General features: G+C 34.1%; 1 protein-coding gene across 1 annotated transcript in view; it reads right to left on the minus strand.

The window, feature by feature from the left end:
- Positions 1-4,154: 4,154 nt before the first annotated feature.
- LOC105216132 (uncharacterized) overlaps positions 4,155-20,939 on the minus strand; it is a 33,274-nt gene continuing 16,489 nt past the window's right edge. The window contains exon 2 of the mRNA XM_011190460.3: positions 4,155-5,810. Coding sequence (XP_011188762.1) covers positions 4,618-5,810 — 1,193 coding nt within the window. The 3' untranslated portion in view covers positions 4,155-4,617. The remainder of the gene's footprint in view (positions 5,811-20,939) is intronic.

The following is a 20,939-nucleotide window of genomic DNA, read 5'->3' on the forward strand; positions in this document are numbered from 1 at the left end:
TTATATATCTAAGAACGAGGGATGTTTGATAAGTCACTGGTAAATTTTCTTCCTTTAATATGTGTCTCAAGGAGCTTTAAAGAGTTCGTTAGGTGAGGCTGTTTACTCGATTCGACTTCTTTTTAGATAAAATAGCTCCAAAGCTTTCACTTGAACACTGTAATTCGTATCCTAATGCCTAGTCCGGATATACTACTTTGTACATACCAATGACGAACAACTAGTTTAAATCTTTATTGTTTTTTTGTGATTTCTAAATGTAATTCCTCTCAAATCAGAAACCAGAAGGTTCCCAAAGTCCTTCCTCAAGAGAAATGGAACGGTAGGTTTTCTGGAGGAAAAGTGAATTCAGGGAATGAAGTCAATTAAGTACAAAGAGCATAGGTTCTCGCTGAGTATATTGTTCCAGCCATATTCATCTCATTGATTAGACATAAAGTATATCTGCTTCAAAACATCTAGAAAATACGTAGCATAAAAGCACATGGGATCTCGGATAGCAGAGAGTGCCAAGCAACTCTGCTTCGAACTTTTCCTTATCCGTCAGTTTAATCCAGTAAAACTCTCTCTTCCAAATCATATAATGATTATTTTTCTACGGTTCGAGGGCTCTTATGGTTCTCTTCCTAAAGTTTCAATATTTTGATTGGGTTTCGTCTCCAAGGTTTGTTTAGGTCTATATCTTGTAAATATTACATAGTGTGAACTATCTTGGAAACACATTCTTTGTCACCATTTATGCTCGTAACTAAATTTACGCGACTCCCAAAGTGTGGAAGTCAGATTATCAGTCTAAGTGAGTGATTCAAGCTCTGAATGTCCGATCAACGATCTCCCACTCAACTACCGTATAAACTTGCTCGTGAAAACACGAAGAAATGAGTCTGACAGTTACAGGGTTGCATTCAGAGTCCAGTAAGTCACTGATTTAACAAAATTCTCTCGTACAAATATATATTATGTAGATATCTAAACATATCGATACATATCTCTAAAAAAATTTTGCACTCACACTTGTTGCCAAGGTCTGGATACAGTAGTTCACCAGCACTCAGGCGTCAGCGTACAAATGCACTCAATAATCGAAAATTCGTTATCGAAAAAGTGTATTTTTGTGTATTTATCTAAGCTTTTGACAAAATACAAGTGCTTTTGCGGGTTTAAATAAATACGAAACGTAGCAAGTGGGGAAAAATATTTCGCATATAAGCCAGCAGTTTGTATATACTCGCTCATAGAAAGGTATATAGTAGCACCGGTGCAGATGTTCCTGCATATCTTTGACACCTGTAGCATGTTCGTGGCGAGTTATGGGGTAAATATACTGGACTGGGCTATCAGCAATTGATAAATTGCAAACTCATTTGCTGTCACTCTATACAAGCGCTCTATACCAATATATATGTACATACCTAAATACAATCTAAACACGATAAGATTAAATGTTGGTAATTAATATTGTGTTTGTTTTTTTTCTGTCTTGTTTTGGTTTTGGAAATGTGTATAATTCCCTTAATCAATGCTGACAACCTATGTAGTTATTTACTACGGTCATTTGCACCGGATAAACAAATAAATTCCATATACATATATTTGAATAACACTTTACACGTTCACGAAAACAATCTGATATGCTAAGAATACCGCTTTTTCAATACAGCTTATCACTTTTAATTTCCTCTTGAACAGGTTTCTTTTGCTCTATTCATAATAGTTATTTTGTCTAACATTTGGTTAGGTTTTTGAGAATAATGAAGAGGCTTCAGCGTGTCACTTCCTGCACGAGTATCTTTTTTGTCAAGACTTTTTATTCAATCAAATTGGTAGACTCTTCTATTTTTGTCTAGTTTCCATCGATAAACTTACTGTAAAACATCCATAGTCAGTCCCGGGGTCTTGATCGGTAGTATACGCGCTTTTGCTTTCCTTTCGTGCTTTCTTAGTGGCAAATTATTTGCGTTTGCCCGAAATGTTTAGCTACCAAGATATAGGTGAACCTCCAAGGACCTTTAATTTATATGTAGGGAACTCTCTGGTATAGACAAATCGCTTTGAGTCTATCACAAAACCAGCTAAGAAAACTGGTTTCTACTTCGGCTAAATCGCCTGGAAGTTACGAAGGTCCAAGGTGTTTTGATTTCAGTCTCGCCGAAGTGGGACAGTTACAAAAAGGTATCCTTCCAGACAACTACGTCAATTGCCATCCGAAAAATGTTTAGGATTTCCATATGAGACAGTGTTCAGTGAGAATCATTACAATATGGAGGGTCGAACTTTAATGAGGGAATTGTGATCACTGGGCCACTTGCAGTTCACCTCGAATTAAAGTTTGCAACAGCTGAACTTCTGGCAATCGACCTCTCTAGACTCTTGTTTCACAAACTTGAAAGACCTTATCTTACTTGGAATGAAACTAGTGGAACGGACCGCAAAAGCTCTGCGGAAACCGACACGCTCCTAGTCTGAAAAGAGAGTGTAGAGAGAGCCTTTTTTGGGAAGTTCGGCTACAGAACCAAGCCCCTGATTTTTTTGAATCTTCTGGAAGAGTTTTGACTTCTTCCCGAATCTTTTGAGCTTTGATCGGAGAATGACAAACATAACCACACCTTTCCAAGTCTTAGTGTTTAATAATGCCTCCACACAATGTGAATTGGGGTTCGGAGAGTTGTTTTTGCGTAAAGCAGCTCACTCTCCGAATTCTATTAACATAGCGGATTATTGTCCTACTGGGACGGACTGAGGAATAAAGATCCGTTCCTAGTCTGAAGAGATTGTGTAGAGATTGCCTTTTCTTGTAATTTCGGCTACTTTGTAGTTTCCAGAATCTCTTGTTCTTTGATCGGAGAATGACAGCTAGAACCCTACCTCTCAAAGCCTTAGTGTTTGTTCTCTTCGGCTTTTACGAGCTGTTTCGGCATAAAGCGACTCACTGTCCGAATTCTATATATTAACATAATGGATTCCACAAATTTCAACTGCTTGAGCCTGTAACTCTAACCTGTCCCACGATATACTTACTTCTCTGACAAACCCTTTTTTTCCGATAGATAAAATAATGACACACAAGCATTTTAGATTTTTTCAATATTTGTAAACACCATAAAGTGTAGCCTTGAACTTTATTTTCATTGTTTTTCTTTTGTTGTTGTTGGTTTTCTTTTAATTTTTCCCAACTTTATTTTTGCAAAACTTTTTTTTTGTAGTTCTTGTAATTGCTGTTTATATTTTTTTGTTTTGTTTTGCTCTCTTCTTTCAAACACACATTTTATGGCACTTCAACTTAGAGACTAAAAACAATGAGATTACAATTAAATATTAAATATATTAATTATTAACGTAAATTTTACGTTGCATCTTATTTTCACAAAAAAGTAGCAATAGGAGTTTCTTTTCTTTTCATAAATTTAAATTTACATAAAAGTTACATATATATATACTCATTTAAGGTAGCTAGACCGACATAAATATTCAGATATATAATATATATATATATTTATTTATATATATGTAGTAGTGAACATACGTGTAGTTGGTTGCATGCAACAATTACATTAATTTGTACAAGAGCGAAAGATCCATTTTTATATTATATAATTATAATAGAGAGTGTAGAGTTTGAAATTTGATAAATTTGTAGGAGTTGGTGAAATACTTTATTTTGAAAATTTTAAGACAAAAATTGTTTTTATTTTATTTTTTTTATAATATAGTTATTGTCATTCGAGTGTTACTGTTGTAAAAAATTTAAAATTATTTTTTTTTTTTAATATTTACTGTTAATTTACAATTATTGTCTTGGCTGTAATTGAGCGTTTTCATTTTTTTATTTTCATAAAAAGCAAGCGAAATGCTTTTGTTGTTGTATTTATGTTGAGCGGCAATTTTTTATTTTAATTTTATTAAACATTTTATTGAAATATATTTTTCCATTTTTTGATTTTTTTTTTGAATTTTTTTTTTAATATTTTTGAAATTTGTTTTTGAAAATTTTCATTTATTTTTTAAACTCAAAACCGCTCAAAATATTCTCATTCGCTTGCTTTAGTTGTATTTTTGTACTGTTTTTTAATTATATTTTTCATCTTCATATTCCTTCTCAAACTACATTTAATACTCTGCTTTCTCCTACATTACTCTGCGCCTCTCTTTCTTGCATACAAATAATTTTCCAAACAATTCTTAAGAAATTAACTTCTTATTTATTCAACTGCTCGACTGTCGAAAGCGTCATCACAATATACACATACTTATTCAAATATTTATTAATATTAAATTTGATGAGCTTTCATGCGAGCTTTCATCATACTAGTATTTAACTGATCGTTTTTTGTAAGCCATATCAACGCTTTTAAAGCTTTATTACACTTGCTCACACATCATAGTTGTTGAGCTTTCATTGCGCGCACACGCAAAAGCTTCGAACGCTTTCAAGCGCCAGTGCTTAAAAGCTTCAGTCACAATAATAATAAAAATTTTATTTTATTTTTACTTAATTGCTCAGTAGGAAACTAAAAGTCTACAAAATAATAAAGTCTTATGTGCTAAACGCACTATTGAAACCTGCTGCTTGCTTGGTCTTCGAGCTTTTAAGCTTTCACGTATTCACCGCTTCAGCGCTTATTCGTCCTTCTTCTTTCTGATCTTGCCCTCAGTCTGTATGGTTTCGGTGACCGCATCGAAGCAATCAGCCAGCGATGGCTCGGAACCATCAGCGCTGTAATCTTCGCCAGCCATGCGGCTCAGCGTTAAAATGTAGGAACAGGCAATGCGCAAAACTGAAAGCTTTGAAAGTTTCTGCGCATTCGAATAGGATGGCACGGCGCGGCGCAGCGTCTCATAAGCCGCGGAGATGGTGTGCACGCGCGTGCGTTCGCGCGCATTCGCCTCAATACGTCGTTCGCGTGTCATATTCTTGTAGTTGCGTTGTTGTGGACGCGCGCTGCCGCTACCAATACTACCGCCGCTGCCGCTGGGCGCCTCATCCGCGCTGCTGCCGGGCTTATTGTACTGCAACGCGCTGCCGCTTGCAACTGCATGTTGTTGCAGCGCGTGCTCATCTCGCGCGGCGCCGCTCAAGTGATGCGCATTCGCCGTAAATGCAAGCGGCACGGACTCACTGTTGCTGGCATGGAACTTTAGTTGACTATTGGCGGTTGCCTGCTGCTTCTTCGGCACATAAACGGACGGCGCGCACTCATCGTTGGCGGGCGTGTACTTGGTGGGCGTGTGCGCGTATGTATGCGCTTGCTCGTTCTCCGCCTTAACGCTACTACTGCTGGTGGTTGGCTTCTTTGCGACCAACGCCAACGGTTCCAATTGCTCCTCGACTGTGGTGGCGGGTATGCGATGCAACGTCGTGGCGCCCGGATGTCGCACGAACACCTGCGCTGGATTTGGCATCAATTCATGAGGTAACACTTGACTAGGATCCCAGATGCCATGCGCTGGTGGTGGTGGTGTCGCGAGCGCTGGAGGTGTCAATACCACAGCGGAATCTGTTGTCGAGGTATAACGTATGCGTTTCTTCAGCGGCGCTGTGGCCAGTGCTGGCGCATGCGCACCCGCTGCAACCGATGTCGCGCTGGCGTCCACCACTTTGGAGGGTTCTGAACTTTTGCGCTTATTGCGCACGAGTGCAATCGGTGTGACTTTGACTTCAACGGAATCCTCCGAGGTCTCTGTTGTCGCATCGGTGGGGCTGGTGGGACTGCTGCTTACGAGGCGCGCATGCTCAATGCGATCGAGATCGTCGCCGCCCTCCGAACTGCCGGAGCAGAAGCCAGCATCGCGATCGTTGGAATTGGGTGAACCTGTTGAAGAGAAGAAGAGTGAAAAATTAGTAAAGTCAATTTTTTTTCTATTGAACTTAAATGCTAATAATAAATTACTAAGCTTTAACAAAGTTGACTCTCAAGTGTTTCTTCGTCTACAATTTGCATAACTTAATTATTTACTTGTTAATCAAACAACAAAAGTCCAAAGCAAAAAATAGTGAAACTGCCTTCAGTCGAAAAAGTAGAAATAATAAACAATGGAAAAAATTCCGCGTTCAAACAGGTTTATGCCGCCTACGCGTCTGCGCACACTCATATGGCTATCAAAGCATGCCATGCGCCGTTAATCTGCGCTGTCTGTATTTTTTTATGACAACAATACAAGTTAATCGGCGCGCAGCTGGCGGCACCCAAAAATAAAAACAAAATGGGCAAAAACGTATAAAATCTAAAATCCAAAGCAATAAATTTAATCGTTTTGAAACTAGCCGAACGCGTTCGTCCGCGCGTTGTTGACGTCTGTGCTTTCAGGGCTTGGCCATGACTCAACTTAGCCGCGCAACTATTTGACTCCCGCTTAACGATGTGCCACCAGCACGCCTGGCGTTTCGTGTCTATTAAGCGGGCGCAATGAGCCATTTAACAGTGGAAGCGCTGTGGCGAGTGAAGTGTTGGCGGTGCCCGCGGTAAACGAAAAATTAATGCGTTATTTAATGCGCTGTTAAACGTTCGAGATTAGCAGGTGATGGCTCATTTAAAATTCACACTGAGTTGTATTTTTTTATGAAAAAATGATGATATGATTTATTGTAATTTTTTTATGAAAAAAAAATATTTTTTTTATTATAGAAAATTATTATTATATAACAAAAGTAATTGCTTTTATGAAACTTGTTTCGAATCCATTTAATTAGACGGATTATTTTGCGAAAAAAATTATATATATACCTAATAGCAATGATTTCACCTAATCTAAAGCCGACAGGAAATTGTAGGTTGACATTTCCGTGACGCTCACTCCAGTGACGCGCCAAACAACTACAGTTAAGGCAATGAATACTTAATAGAAACCAAAAAAGTCACGTTTCCGTTAAAAATCTAAAACAGTTTGAAATTTAATTAAAAACATAAGAAAATATTGAAATTTTGAGCTTTTAACACAATTATCACACAAAATTCAAGTTATTTTTGCATAATTTGCATGGATTTTTTAAATTTTCAACTGTTAAATGTAGTATAATGCAAAAACAGCAATAACCGTTTCAGAACCGTTTCAACCGGTTCGCTTTTTTTTTGCGAAATGAATGAAAAATTAATGAATATGCAATATTTCGAGTTTTGTAATGTGATATGCGTTATCTAAAATGTAATCAGGCACTGTTATCTCAATCTAAACTGGATTTTAACAAAAATAAAAACGAGTTTTTGCTTACAGGCTTTTTTTACATATTCTTAAGCCACAGCCGCACTCATAACTTAGAATACAACTGCCTTTATATAAGTGGCAATGTTCAGTTTTCAAGTTCACCACTCAGAAAGGCAACAACCTCGCCAAAAAAACGAAAAAAGAACACACCAACAATTCGTGGAATCTCACAATTGAAAGTGCTCGAAGGCAGGTTTGCAAGGTGCATTAAGCTGGAATAAGGTACTCAAAAAACGCATTTATCTTACTCGGTCAGTTTTTCAAAAAAAAAAAAAACAAATGTTCTCAAGCACGTTGCTCAAACGTGAAACTCGATCAACTTCATGCTTCGTACCCATGTGTATTCTCCACATGCGACGCACTCGCAATTAAGGATAATGTGTTTGGTATGCAAATTCTTTGCAGTTCAAAATTGTTTTGCTCACTTTAGAAATACAACAATAACAATAATATAGAATTCAAAAATCATTAATGAAACTGAAAGGTCTCCGCTGAAGGGTTCAGACATATATTTTGGCTTTATTATGGCTTAATGCTCAAATAATCATATGCAAAATACATTGTTGCATGGACAGGTGTAATCTGTTAAGACTCTGAGTGCCATTTAACTGCCAGCTGTGTTCGCTGGCGTCTTACTGATGGGCGTTGCTCACGCTTTTGGAGCTGCGCTTGTCTATTCATTATTTCTTGTTAATTGTTATAATTTGTAATGGGTAAAATCAATGTTTCTTGATTAATTACATTTTTAAAAGTGCAAATTTGTTATAAAAAATTTGTATATTATTAATTTTGTAGCTAAAAATTGCATTCTAGATAATTTTTGTCATATTTTATGCAGCTACTGCTTATAGATTAGTGTATTTTTAAATTATTTTTGCTAATTTCACTCTATTTTTGCGTTTTATTAACAAAAAATCAAAAACCGTTTCATAACCGATTCAACCGGTTCGAACCGTTTCGCATAATTTGAGCAATTTAAGCGCTTAAATGCATATTTCACCACCAAAACCGTTGGAATATAAAAATTGGTGATTAAAATACGTTTTTTTTAATATACAACTGTTATTCACATTTTTTTAAATATCATTTCGTAATCAGTATGCATATCGAAATTCTAGCAATTGTTAGTGTAGCATTGTATTTGCATAACACAAAATGAAACTGCCCAAAATCACCAAAAACCGCAGCAATTCAAAAACCAGCCTGCCAAACAGGCTTAGCGCACATTGCACGCAACGACCCACCTCCAGCAGTGTGTCAGTATGCTGAGCAGCTAATCAGCGCAAAAAAAATTTCACAAAAAATATTATTGAATATTTATTAACGATTCAATAAAAACGCAAATGCGCTGACGCATGCATTACAATTTATGCATAAACCAAATAAACGGTACAACAACAACAGCAAAAACCATATAAGCATGGCAAAACTTAACGTAAATTGAGGCAATGACCAAAAGGCCGCGACACAGCGATTGTCAATAGAGACGCCGACAGATCATATTTACAAGCGCGTGCGTGTGTCTGTGTGTTTGCAAAGTGTACTACATTTAAGTAAATATGCATATTAAAATTGCCGTTTTTTCTACGAATTACTCCGCTGCAACACGCTGAGTGCTTCACTAAGTGGCACGTTGTTGTTTTAATTTCTGCATATTAATCTAGAACATTTGCTGCGCTGCGCCATATTTATACTGTTTACTGGCGGTAATTTCCAATAATTAGCTGCAGATTGCATCAATCAATCAATCAATGATTATGTAATGCCCTGCCCCCACCACTCCTGGTTGACACTCTAGCGCTGGGTGTGTTCTGATTTAAGCTCATCCAACCTTCGATTCACTAGGCTTTCTTTTTGTTGTTGTTTGCGGTGCTGCCTAACGCCTAGTACCGCGCTTCGCTTAATTGTTAGTGTTTTAAATAATATTATTAATATACAACTGTTTTAATTTGCTGCTCTCGTTCACTGACTCATTTGCGGTACTTTTTTCTGTATTTATTTTTTATTTTTATTATTATTGTAAAGCTGTTTTGCTGAACATTGTAAACATCATGCGTGCGTGTGTGTGTGTGTGTGTGTGTTAGTTCAGCGTTAATAAAAGCAGTGAAAACAGTTGCGTACACTGTGCCTCTGTATGTGTCCGTGTCTGCTTTATTATTATTATTAATTTGACCCAAAACCGCAAATTAAAATAAAAAGCCAATAAATTGAGACGCAAAATTGTTTTTGTAATCAAGTGTAAATAAAACAAAAACAAAATATATAAACCTTGAAATTTTTTCACTTAAATAATTTTGGAAAATTTGAAATGTAACAAACATTTATTGATTTCTTTCTTGAATATGAAATCAATTATAATTTTTAAACTAAAACAAACCCTTTTTGATTGAATTTTGTTAAAATTTCAAAAAAAAACCGTTTCACCCGATTCGAACCGTTTCATATTTTTCAACAGAAAAGCATGTAAAATACATGCAACAAACTAATAAAATGTTTTTAACAAATTAATAAATAGTTTTTCAAAATTTAAATGAAATTTTTAAGTCACTAATCAACAAAATTAGGTTAAAAACAAGAATTTTAGCTGAATTTTTACTGATTTTGTAGTTTATTTGTATATTATTCTTATTATTTCGCATACTTGGACAACTCTTATGCCGCAACTAACAAAATTTCGAAATAACCGTTTCACCCGTTTCGAACCGGTTCAAGTTTTTTTGCAGCAAAACATGTAAAATGCATTTTGCGAGAGTTTTGAAGTTTTCAATAACATTTTTAATTATTTTATTCAACTAAATATATATTTCTAGTTGCTAATTAGCAAAATAATGCATATTTTCATAAAAACTAAAAATATTATTGATAATTTTGTTTTGTAATTCCCCCATAAAGCGCACAAATAAACATAAAACACGCAATATTTGCTGCTATTATACGGAATAATAAACATAAATTTTTATGTTTGACAGTTTGTAGCATAAACATAAGTTGTGAACTATCTATGAGCATTGCCTTAACAACAGCACACTAAAAATATAGTTGCAAATATATTTTAAAATTTATTTTCATAAACTAAATATAATGCGCACATAATACTATATACAGCTGCTATTATGAAACAGTAATAAATATTGAAAAAATATGACGACATTTGCGTATAGAATTTCAGTATTCCCAAAAGTGATAAGCGCGGCCCGCATATTACTAGGAAACATTTTTTTTTTATTTTTTTTTAAATATTTTTACGAGCACTTAAAAATCATCCAAAGTCTTTCATGTGTTTTTTTTTTTTTGTTTAAATTTTCAATATCATCTAAGCACTGTCACACTTGTTCCACATCAAACAAATGGCGGCGCGCTCGTTCAACGTACTCAACGCACACCACATGAACAGCACAGCATTCGCTAGAATTCATTCATTCATTCATAATAATATAGTGAAGAGCGCGCAACTGATAAGCGAGATTCTAAATAATTAGCTATTATATTCATTTGTTTACACATAATTGCAACACATGTCCGTTCTTTGCCAAGCAGCAAATGAAATCAAATTAGAATTAAAATAAATAAATTTAAAATACGCGAGCTTTATTACTTCGCTTTATCAGTCACGTCAGGAACGTGCGTTTGAAACCATTTCACTAATCTGCCATTGCCGCGCCACCATATGTATGACAGGCAAATACGCTGCGCATGAGTGCGAATGCCATTTGTGCTGATAACCTTTTTGGTCTCGCATTCAATGCGCAAGGGAAAATCACTAATAGCGATCGCCGCTGTTGTGACTAAAAGTCTCACGATGAAAAGTAAAAATAACAGCAAGATTATTGCAATGCAGTTTTTCTTGCAAAATTATCTCTGTATAATTGTTTATATAACGGTATTATGTGGGAGAAGTCGCAATTTTTTTTAATAATTTTTTTTTTATTACAAAATTTATTATGTGTCTAATCTAGTCGTAATATTTATAATATATTTTTTTTCTCTATTTTTCAGTGCAAGTCATCTGAGCAAGCGCATCATCTGAATTTTGTTCGGTAAGTGATTTATTGCTTTATTAATTTTTTAAATTATTTATTGAGTACAACATTTTTGAAATATTTCATTATTTAAGCTCATAAATTTTGTACTCATTACTGTTGCTATTTTATTGATAAACCATTTTTTCTTGAGTTGTCAGTTCTATTATTATTATCTATATTTATATCAGACATATCATAATTTATCTAATCTATTAGAGAATCTATTATAAAACGTGCTCTAGTCTCTCTCTCTTTCTCTGCATTTCGCCCTTACATTCTCTCTCTCATAATTTCGATTTTCCTCTAATAAATAACTTGTTGACAGATGACAGCTGACAAATGACAAACAAATTTTCCGCGATTTTTGTTTTGAGATTTTCGCCTTGTTTTCTCGCAATTGTTTCTCTTTATTTGTTCTTATTTCTATATCTTTTTCCTGTTTCTCATATTTTTCTCCCTGTGTTTTTTCTTCTCTTTATCTATATATTTTCTCTTGTTCTTTCACTCTCTTTCTCTTCTTCCAAAAAAGTCTAAACTAGTTTCTTTAAAGCTAAATATGTGTCAATACTGTCCCTTTCAAATGTCAGCTGTCACTTGTCATTGGTTAGTTATAAGTTTGTTTTGGAACAAGAATTAAAAGAAATATTGAACTATTTACTATTTATACTAAAAAATATTATAAAATCCTAGCCAAAAATGTTTAATACTAAAGTGAGTCCATCAACCTTAAACACAACCTCAGAAACTGTCACTTGCCTACAAATATTCATCTACATTTCTCTTGAAACAAAATCACTTTCATTATAGTAAAATCACTTCATATACCATTTATATACTTAAAACATAAAAGTCGAGGATTACAGTGCCTACAAAAAGTATGCCTAGACAAACATTTTCTTAAGTTTAAGCTAGCGCATTAAGCAGCTATTATAAGAACATGAGAAATAATGAAAGAAAAATATGCTACACACATGTCTGTATGTATGACTCTGTGTCGTAAATTAAAAGTGAGTGTGAAAAGGTCAATTCCCAGTTATGCCACCGTTGCATTGTGTTGTTGCAACAGGTAAAAACCGGTCGCACATATGTTCGAAAGGTCAGCAAAGGTGTGTTCACTTGTTATACAATTGTTTGTTGCCGTGCCACATATGGTTGCACATACACACACACACACTCTTACTTGGGCACAGCTGTAGTCTCAGCCAGCGCTGCATATGTGAAATTTCGTATTTCCAAGTGAGAAATAGAATTTTTCCCCCTTATTAGTTAAAGGACGTCGGATTTTCCTGCCAAAGCGATTTGTTGTTGTTTTTAAGAAAATTTTTTGGTTGCAGGAAAGTGGGGAAAATTCCTTTGAAAATGTGTTGGCCGCATGTATGTACTTTTACTTTGATTTTAGATCTTTCTCTATATCTTTTGCTTGCTGTCTTTGTGTTGTGGGACAGACAGACATACATAGGTATCTATACATTCATATAGACCTGTGTTGGTTTGGGGGTTGCTCATTTCTTTTATTATGCATTTACGCGTATAATTTTGATTCTTTGGAAAGAAAAATCTTGCAACGCGACGCATATTGTGTAATTATTAGTTTTTTTTGTGCCCATCTTTTCTTTGTTGTAATTTTTTATTTTCTTTCTAATTTTTTGTTCTTTATATTTTTTCATCTATAAATTTTTTTCTGTATTTATTTTTTTTTTTTGGATTTTTTTTTTCTTTATTTTATTTTTTTTGTTGTTTTTTTGTATTTTTTTTGTAATTTTTTTGATTGGTGTGACAACAGCAGTTACTTTCACATTATTTATTTGACGCGCTGCGGTATTCTCTGGAAATCAGTGCATCTTTTTCTTGCCACACTCCCTTAAAATCTGATAGCTTGCTTGTGTTGTTTTTGTATTTTTTATATTTTTGAAATTTTTAGTTTTTTTTTCTCATAATTTTTTTTGGTTGCTTCTGTGACGTGACTTTATCCTTTACAGGTGTTTCCACGCTTCAGATTTCCTTTAAACGCCGTTAAAATGCAGACAATGCGTGCTGCTTCTTAAAAATCCACCGAATTTCTTCTCCTTAAGCCTGTGTAGCCTGTGAAAATATTTTTATTTTCTTTTTTGGAGAAATGAAATGTTTTCGAAAATTTATTACACTTGTTCGTTATGCCGTTGGTAGCGTGATTGTGTCGTCGTGATAAGCTGATATATATTTTTTTTATGTCTTTGATTTGTTACACGAAATCTTGGAAGAAAAGGCTGCTGACTTGAATTTATTTTTTTTTATTAATTTTCATATATTTTTAAAATTTTGTTTCCTTGCAAGTGTATCATGCACTCATTTGAGCCTTTAACTCTTGCTACTTTTTTTATTGTTTTTATTTTTTTTATTTTTTTTTATTTTCAATTTTATTTTTTTTTTTCACATTTATTTTGAAATTTCTGTGTCGAAAATCAGCGCACTCATAAATTATAGCCACGACGAAACGTGACCCCTTTTAGCGATCTCTATCGCCAACTGTTGCACATGATGCACGCTAAAAAAAAGGCAGCAAACACATGCAACATATAACTAAATTTGTATATGCAGCCACGTAGCAACACTTGTACACCTTTTTATCGGTTTTTTTGCTCCACTACTTCTCGCTCAGCCCTTGAGCGTGACAACCTGCCTCACCGCATTTGACTGGTTCGACACTTGAGCGCCGCCGCAGCTTCTCGCCACATTTTGCATTTTGCAACGTTAAAATGTGCTTGCAACACCGTCATACAGAATTACATACATAAAATGGCGTTAAGCAGCACGTTTTATTGCCATTGCTGGCGGCTTTTATGGAAAATTTCGTTTCGAAAAGGAAGAAATAAAATGTGTGGAACCTGATTGTATGTGTGGTTTGGAGCTAAGGTGGGGGGTTCTGATAAAATTTTAAGGTGTATATAATAAAATTTAGTTTTTACTTAAGATTTTAAATATAAAATTAATTTTATAATTTTTTAATATTTTTTTTATAATTTTTCCTGATTTTTTTTTTTACTTTTTTTTTTATAATTTTTCCCGATTTTTTTTTTAACTTTTTTTAATATTTTTTTATATTGTTTTTAAATATATTTTCTTGATTTTAACTATATTTGTAACTTATTAACTATTTTTGTAATTGAATTTTTTTTTTTTAATTTTTCTAGGTGCAAAAAATCTTATTTGCCTGTTATTCAATCAATGTCTTCTGTTGCTACAACGCAATGTCAGCCATTGATGAAATTGTTCTTTTTTATTTGTATATTTATTGTTGTTGTCTTTTTTTTAAATATTTTTCTTCCTTCAATTTGCTGTCGTATTGTTGCTACAACTGTCGAACACTGTTTATATTTTAATTTTTTTATCTTGTTTTCACTTGCAACTTAAGCCACACGGCAATCAGCTTTAGCCTTCATCCTTCATTGCGGCTGCTGACCGCCGCTCAACGGAACAGATGTGCAAATCTGCTATAGAATTTCACACTTACTCGCTTCAGAAGGCACAACCCAACCTTTTGACTTGTTTTTGTTTTAGCACAAATTTTTGCAATTTATTTCCTGCTGTTCGAAATTTCGATATTTTTAAAGAAAAGAAAAAACAAAAAAAAAATATTTTTCAAAATTGTATTTGCTTTTCCGCGCCACCTTGGCATTTTGCGTATTTTCCATTTGTTGTTGTATTTTTGTTTCATTTTGCATACCTTTCTTTTAAACGCGCAATCGCTTTATTTTGGCAAGTATGCCAGAAAATATGGTTTTATGATTGATCTGTTTGGCGGATTTGTTGACGCAGGCGGTTATTAGTGTGTGCATATGTTTGTTAGTAGAGGCGAAAACATTTGTTGTTATGTATTTATGTATGCATGGATTTTGAAATATTTTTCTTTGAGTTTTTGTGGCGTAATTTCGCTTTCATTTTGGCTTATTCTACATATTGCCACAGCTTTTTTCATATTCGGCATATTTGGTTGTTTATTGTTGTTGTTCTTTTGTTGTGTGTGTCAATAGTCGTTTGTCAATGCTGCTGGCGCCAATTGTGTTTTTTATATGTATAATAGAATTGGTTTTGAAAATAATTTTAATAGCTCAATTTGAGAATTTGTAGATATTTATTATTGGAACAGAGTGTACGATAATTAAAAAATATATATTTAATTTTTTTTGTATTTCACGGCAATATATTAATAATAATTAGTACAAAAAAAAATTTTAAAATTTATTATATTTTAAATAGAAAAAATAAATAAAAATTTTTTTTTAATTATTTAATTAAAATTAAAAAAAAAAGTTTTTTTCGAGAAAAAGATTTTTCAAATTCCCCTACATTTTTTTAATGTAAAATAATTATTTTTATTTTATTGTAATTTTTATTTTATTATACTTTTTTATTTTATTATATTTTTTTTACTTTTTTATAATTTTTTTTTATTTTATTATACTTTTTTTATTTTATTATAATTTTTTCTTATTTTATTATAATTTTTTTTATTTTATTATAATTTTTTCTTATTTTATTATATTTTTTTATTTTATTATAATTTTTTTTAATTTTATCATATTATTTATTTTTTTTATTTAATTATAATTTTTTTAATTTTTTTATTTTATTATAATTTTTTTTTAATTATTATAATTTTTTTTTAATTATTATAATTTTTTTAATTTATTTTAATATTTTTATTTTATTATATTTTTTATATTTTATTATAATTGTTTTTTAATTTATAATAATTTTTTTATTTTGTTATATTTTTTTTAATTTAGTATATTTTTTTTTTCATTATTTACATTTTTTATATTTAATTTTTATTTATTTTTTTATTTAATTTTTTTATTTATATTTCATTATTTTTTTTGTGTTGCTTACAATTTCCCTCTGCTATATATAACGTTTGCATTGCTGTAATCAATTTTTTGTATCGTCCTTGCATATATTAGGGCGCACATACACACACATACATACATTTGCATTGATGCATATTTAATAATGAAAAAAACATGGTCGTCATGTTTACGTCTGCTGCTCGTCAAAGTACCGCTGCGTTGCAATGCATAAAACATGTGCACTCGTATATTTATGAAAGCAGACATCGATAACACACACACACACAAACACCTATAAAGTGCAGTGCAACATCTCTACTAGCGGCCGTCGGCGTCAGCCTTCGATTGTCAATTATGCGAATGCATTCATTACGCCTATCTTCATATGTAGTTGTTGTTGTTGTTATTGTTGTTGCATATATTTTTTTGTACGCATCTTTGCCTTGTACGCAATATGAAGACTGAACTTAACGAATCTTAATTATGTGCGGCGCTTGCAATTAATTTTTGTAGCAAACATACATACATACATATATATAGGAGCACAAGACATACATATATAGAAAAAGAGCTATGCTTAGTAGTACAACACATGTTTTCCATCACTAGAATCTACTTAATTATTCATCCGCAAATTGCAATTGTACTGTTCTCCACGTTGGTGTTGTTGTTTTTATTGTTGTTGCAACTACTTAGTTTCCAGTAAAAAATACAATTTGATTTTGCAGTTGTTTTTGTTATTGTTTTGTTTTGTTTTTTATATAGTTTTTTATCTTGCTTATTTGCTTTTGTAATATTTACAATAGTTGTTGTTGTTTTTATTGTTATTTGTATTTCCTATTGTTTTTGTTGTTGTGGTTGTTGTATGACATGTTGTTGTTTTCCAATTTGTTAGCAGTTTTTCACATACAACAACTAATTGATTACAGTTCAATCAGCAAATTGTGCGGAAACAAAGAAAGTGGAGATGGGAGGAGGGGAAGAGGGGCTTAATGCAGGCAAATAATATTGTTGCAAATGTGGGGTACTGTAGTCTACCAATTATGTGCTTAAACATTTAGCAGGATTGTGGGTGAAGTTTAAATATTTGTGTTATTTGTTGTTGTTTTTGTTTTCGAGATGAAATGTCAAGAGGCAGAAGTGTAAATTTTGAAGAGAATCTATGATAATATACTTTTTTTCTAAAGACTTTAGATTTCGCGAAGTTTGAAGACAGAACTAATGAATTTAAGGACCTAAGGTAGAACTGAGGAACAAATAATGGCGAATTTTAGAGCCATTTAGACTTTGGGGACCAAATCAACAGCTAGACTCTCATACAAAATAGCTCAAATTGAAATGAGAAGAGCAGAGTTTTTAATTCCTGAGTCTCTTTATCACTATTTCTTTTTCTTTCTTTTACTCTTTCTCTCTCTATTTCACTCTTACTCTCTCCCTCCCTTTCTCTCAGAGTCGTAGAATTTCACTCCCTTTCTGACTCACTTACGCTTAGTTAGCAGGAACTCGATCAATTCGACCTTGGACCTTGTATGGCCTGTCTTGAGTTATCAGAATTTTGATCAGAGATCGTTCATCCTCTCTTGCATAAATTGAATGAATACTTTCTATGAATTCTTAAAAATCGAAGCTCACAAAAATTCCAGAAATGCCCTTGTACCGAAAAAGGAGCTTGAACGCCGCGCCACAAGTGCTTCGTAATTTATTTTTAACACTTGTGGCAAATAGCAAGAATGCAAGGCGACGCGCGCAGTGAACTTTTGCACAATTATGGCAACAAAGCGCAATGATTGGAATTTCCACACACACACACAAACACAAACAAACAAACAAACACTCACATGCAGAGGAGCCTATAGAAGGGCATATCAATCGCGATCGTGTCGATCATTTATGGCGTGATCATTTATTATTAACGCGCTGCCAACTGGCTGCGCCGCGGCGACTTCACCTTGTAAACTGATACGTTGTGGCCCTGCCACATGGCTGCACGGCTGCCTGACTGCCACCAAATGTAGCGTGCAATATGCGTAGCAAAAGCGGCAAATGAGCTGCAGCGAATGCTGATTTGTGGCAAAGCCAGTTGGCGCCGCAACGCTCAATTTGAAGCTGCCACATCACACCGCACCCACTTGAGCAGCCACACAATGTGGTTGCATGCAACCAGCCGGCTCGCTCACTTTGGACGCATGCCACTTAAACATGCAACAATAGCGTTGCTACTTGCAACAATGTGAAATGCAAAGCGCATAATGCGGGCAGCAATTGTTTGTTGTTGTTGTTTCTCTTTATTTCAAATCATTGCATTTGCTTGCTTGCCCACTTCTGCGCTATTGCTAATCTGTGTGTGCCTGCTGACCGTGGCATGCGTTGCAATTTTATGTTTTTTTTTCACTTTTGCATTTGTTGTTGCACCATTGTGTTGCAGCAGCGGCTGTCACTCGCCGCATTTTTCTGCGCTGCACCATATTGGAATATGGACACATTCCGCAGCGTTAACATTTTTATTTTTGTGCAACACACACATGGTAGTAGCAAGGTGGGTCGGTCGATACAATCGGTGGCATGCAACAGGCAGCTCACATTTCAAGCAGGCAGGTAATTATGGGCATTGCATTTAATGCATGTGGACTGCAAGTTGATTGTTGTTGCCACAAATGTTGTTGTTGTTGCTGCATTTGTGCCTACCATATTGCTATTCTTTCATACTGTGTTTGCTGCGTCACGTGCCACTCTGCCACTGTATTTGCTGCTGCTGCCACATGCTACCACATTTGCAAGCGCATGTCATTCGTGCCAGCAACGTTCATCTATCAAATGTGCCGATTTGCGGACAGTTTGAAATCTGTCCGTCCGCCAGGCTGTTTAGCTGGTTTTCCGTTTTTAATTTGTTGGACTTTTCTATTCGCTACTCACTGCAGTGTGTGTCTTAGGTATGCATATCGTTAACTGATATCTGTGCTAAGTATTGTTATTGTTGTTGTTGCAATGATTTATTGGAATTCTTTGCGATTTTCAGCCAATTAAGCGATTTCGTTCGGTCAAAAAGAGGTGAGGTGGGGAAACGCGGTGCTAGATTGCACTTTTTATTAAAAAAAAAAATTCAAAACATTTTAGAAATTTTGGAAAAAAATTTAATTTTCTGTAAGAAAAAAAAATATTTTTTAATTTTTGAAAAAAAAAATAAATTTTGAAAAAAATTATTTAATTTTAAATTTTTTTAATTTTATTTTGTTTTTTTTTTTTAATATAATTTTTTTTTTTTAATTTTTGTATTATTTGAGAAAATTATAGTTTTTTTCACCTCTTCATTTCAAAATTGCAATTTTCAAAGCATCAATCAAAATCAAATCAAAACCCTTCATCCACTACACAACAACAACAACAATTAGCTCCAAAAACAACAAACACAAAAGCGTCACAAAAATAAAATATGACATTTTAAATATGAGTTTGCATTACAATAAAGACAGACACCCCACTCAACTACTGATAGCTAACTGTATAACCATCTATGAGTAGCACTCGCGGCCCTTGAAGCCTTTGGGTACTTTGAAAAATTATCGGTGGTTGGTGGTGGTGGCCGTTGCACCGCAAAGCACTTAATACTATTTCCCCTGAGTACAACCGCCGACCACCCCGCTGCTTGCCAGCTGCGCAGATTGTCTGCAAACTGCTGTCGCTTCATCTAACGCCAACGCAAAACCCGCAAATCAACTCAGCTCAACTCCGCTCGGCTCAGCTTTCAAGTTGCATTGCCATAACAAATGATGTTTGTCATTCTGTTTGTTGTTATTGTTATTATTGTACGAGCTTAAATTGATGCGCGCATCAGCTGCACACGCCTCAGCACGCAATCAATGCCAAACTGCAGCAACACTTGCGTACTACTTGCAACAACCCTATAAAAAGCGCACATAAAAGCTGCTTGTAGCCACCACCAGCTGTGCAACAAAGTAGCAAGTTGGATTCGTTCGTGTTTCTTTTTTTTATCTATTTCCATATTGTATTTCCTGCTGCGTCTCTTTGTGTTCTTCTTTTCATGTTTTTTTTTTTGCTAATCCGTCCACCCTTTTCAACGCCCCGCGGTCTCTAGTTTATTTCACTTCACTCGCTCTGTACCGGAGTCTGCCAGCCAGCTCAGCTAAACGCCCGTTACTGTAGCGCCATTATACTCATCAACCATTCAGCGCCGATGATGCATGAGCGTGAGCGTTTCAGTGGCTGTCAGATATTTTCATATTTTTCGGTTTTCATTACCGTTGCAGACTTGTCGAGCGAAGTTAAGTATGTGAAGCTGTCACAAGTAGTGGAGTAGCGAAATTGTTATTGTCTACTGTCAACTTTTTTGACATTATTTGTTGTTGTTGTTGTGTTTATTAATCACGGCTGATAGCTTTTAATATCAAATTGAGCTTTGGAAGCGAGATTTTCACTTGAAATTTTGTTTTTGTATTTATTATTTAACTTAAACGGCAGTTAAATTTTAACCACCACTTTAACTTCAACTTTAATATTAATATCTGTGTTGTAGATTCTTAAATTTGACTTAGTTTTAACTTTAACCCTGACTTTTAATTTTAACCGGCACTTTAACTCTCACTTTAGCTCAATTTAAAGAAAAGTTTGATTTTGAACTTTGACTTCTGGCATTACATTTTATATTTAACGTCTAATTTGACATATCTTCAGGCTTTCATTGTTATACTTAACCATAATTTATACTTAATCAGAGGTTATGTTTAACCGTTGGTTAAAATTTAGTCAACACTTTAGTAAAAATTGCAATTGACATTTGTTATTCTCAACCCTATCGTGTTTTAACCGTCGGTTACAGCTAACCACCAGTTAAAATTTAACCACCACTTTATGGAATTTCATTTTTCTCAAAAAA

This window comes from Zeugodacus cucurbitae, chromosome 3, assembly GCF_028554725.1.
Source record: "Zeugodacus cucurbitae isolate PBARC_wt_2022May chromosome 3, idZeuCucr1.2, whole genome shotgun sequence".
Lineage (NCBI taxonomy): Eukaryota > Metazoa > Arthropoda > Insecta > Diptera > Tephritidae > Zeugodacus > Zeugodacus cucurbitae.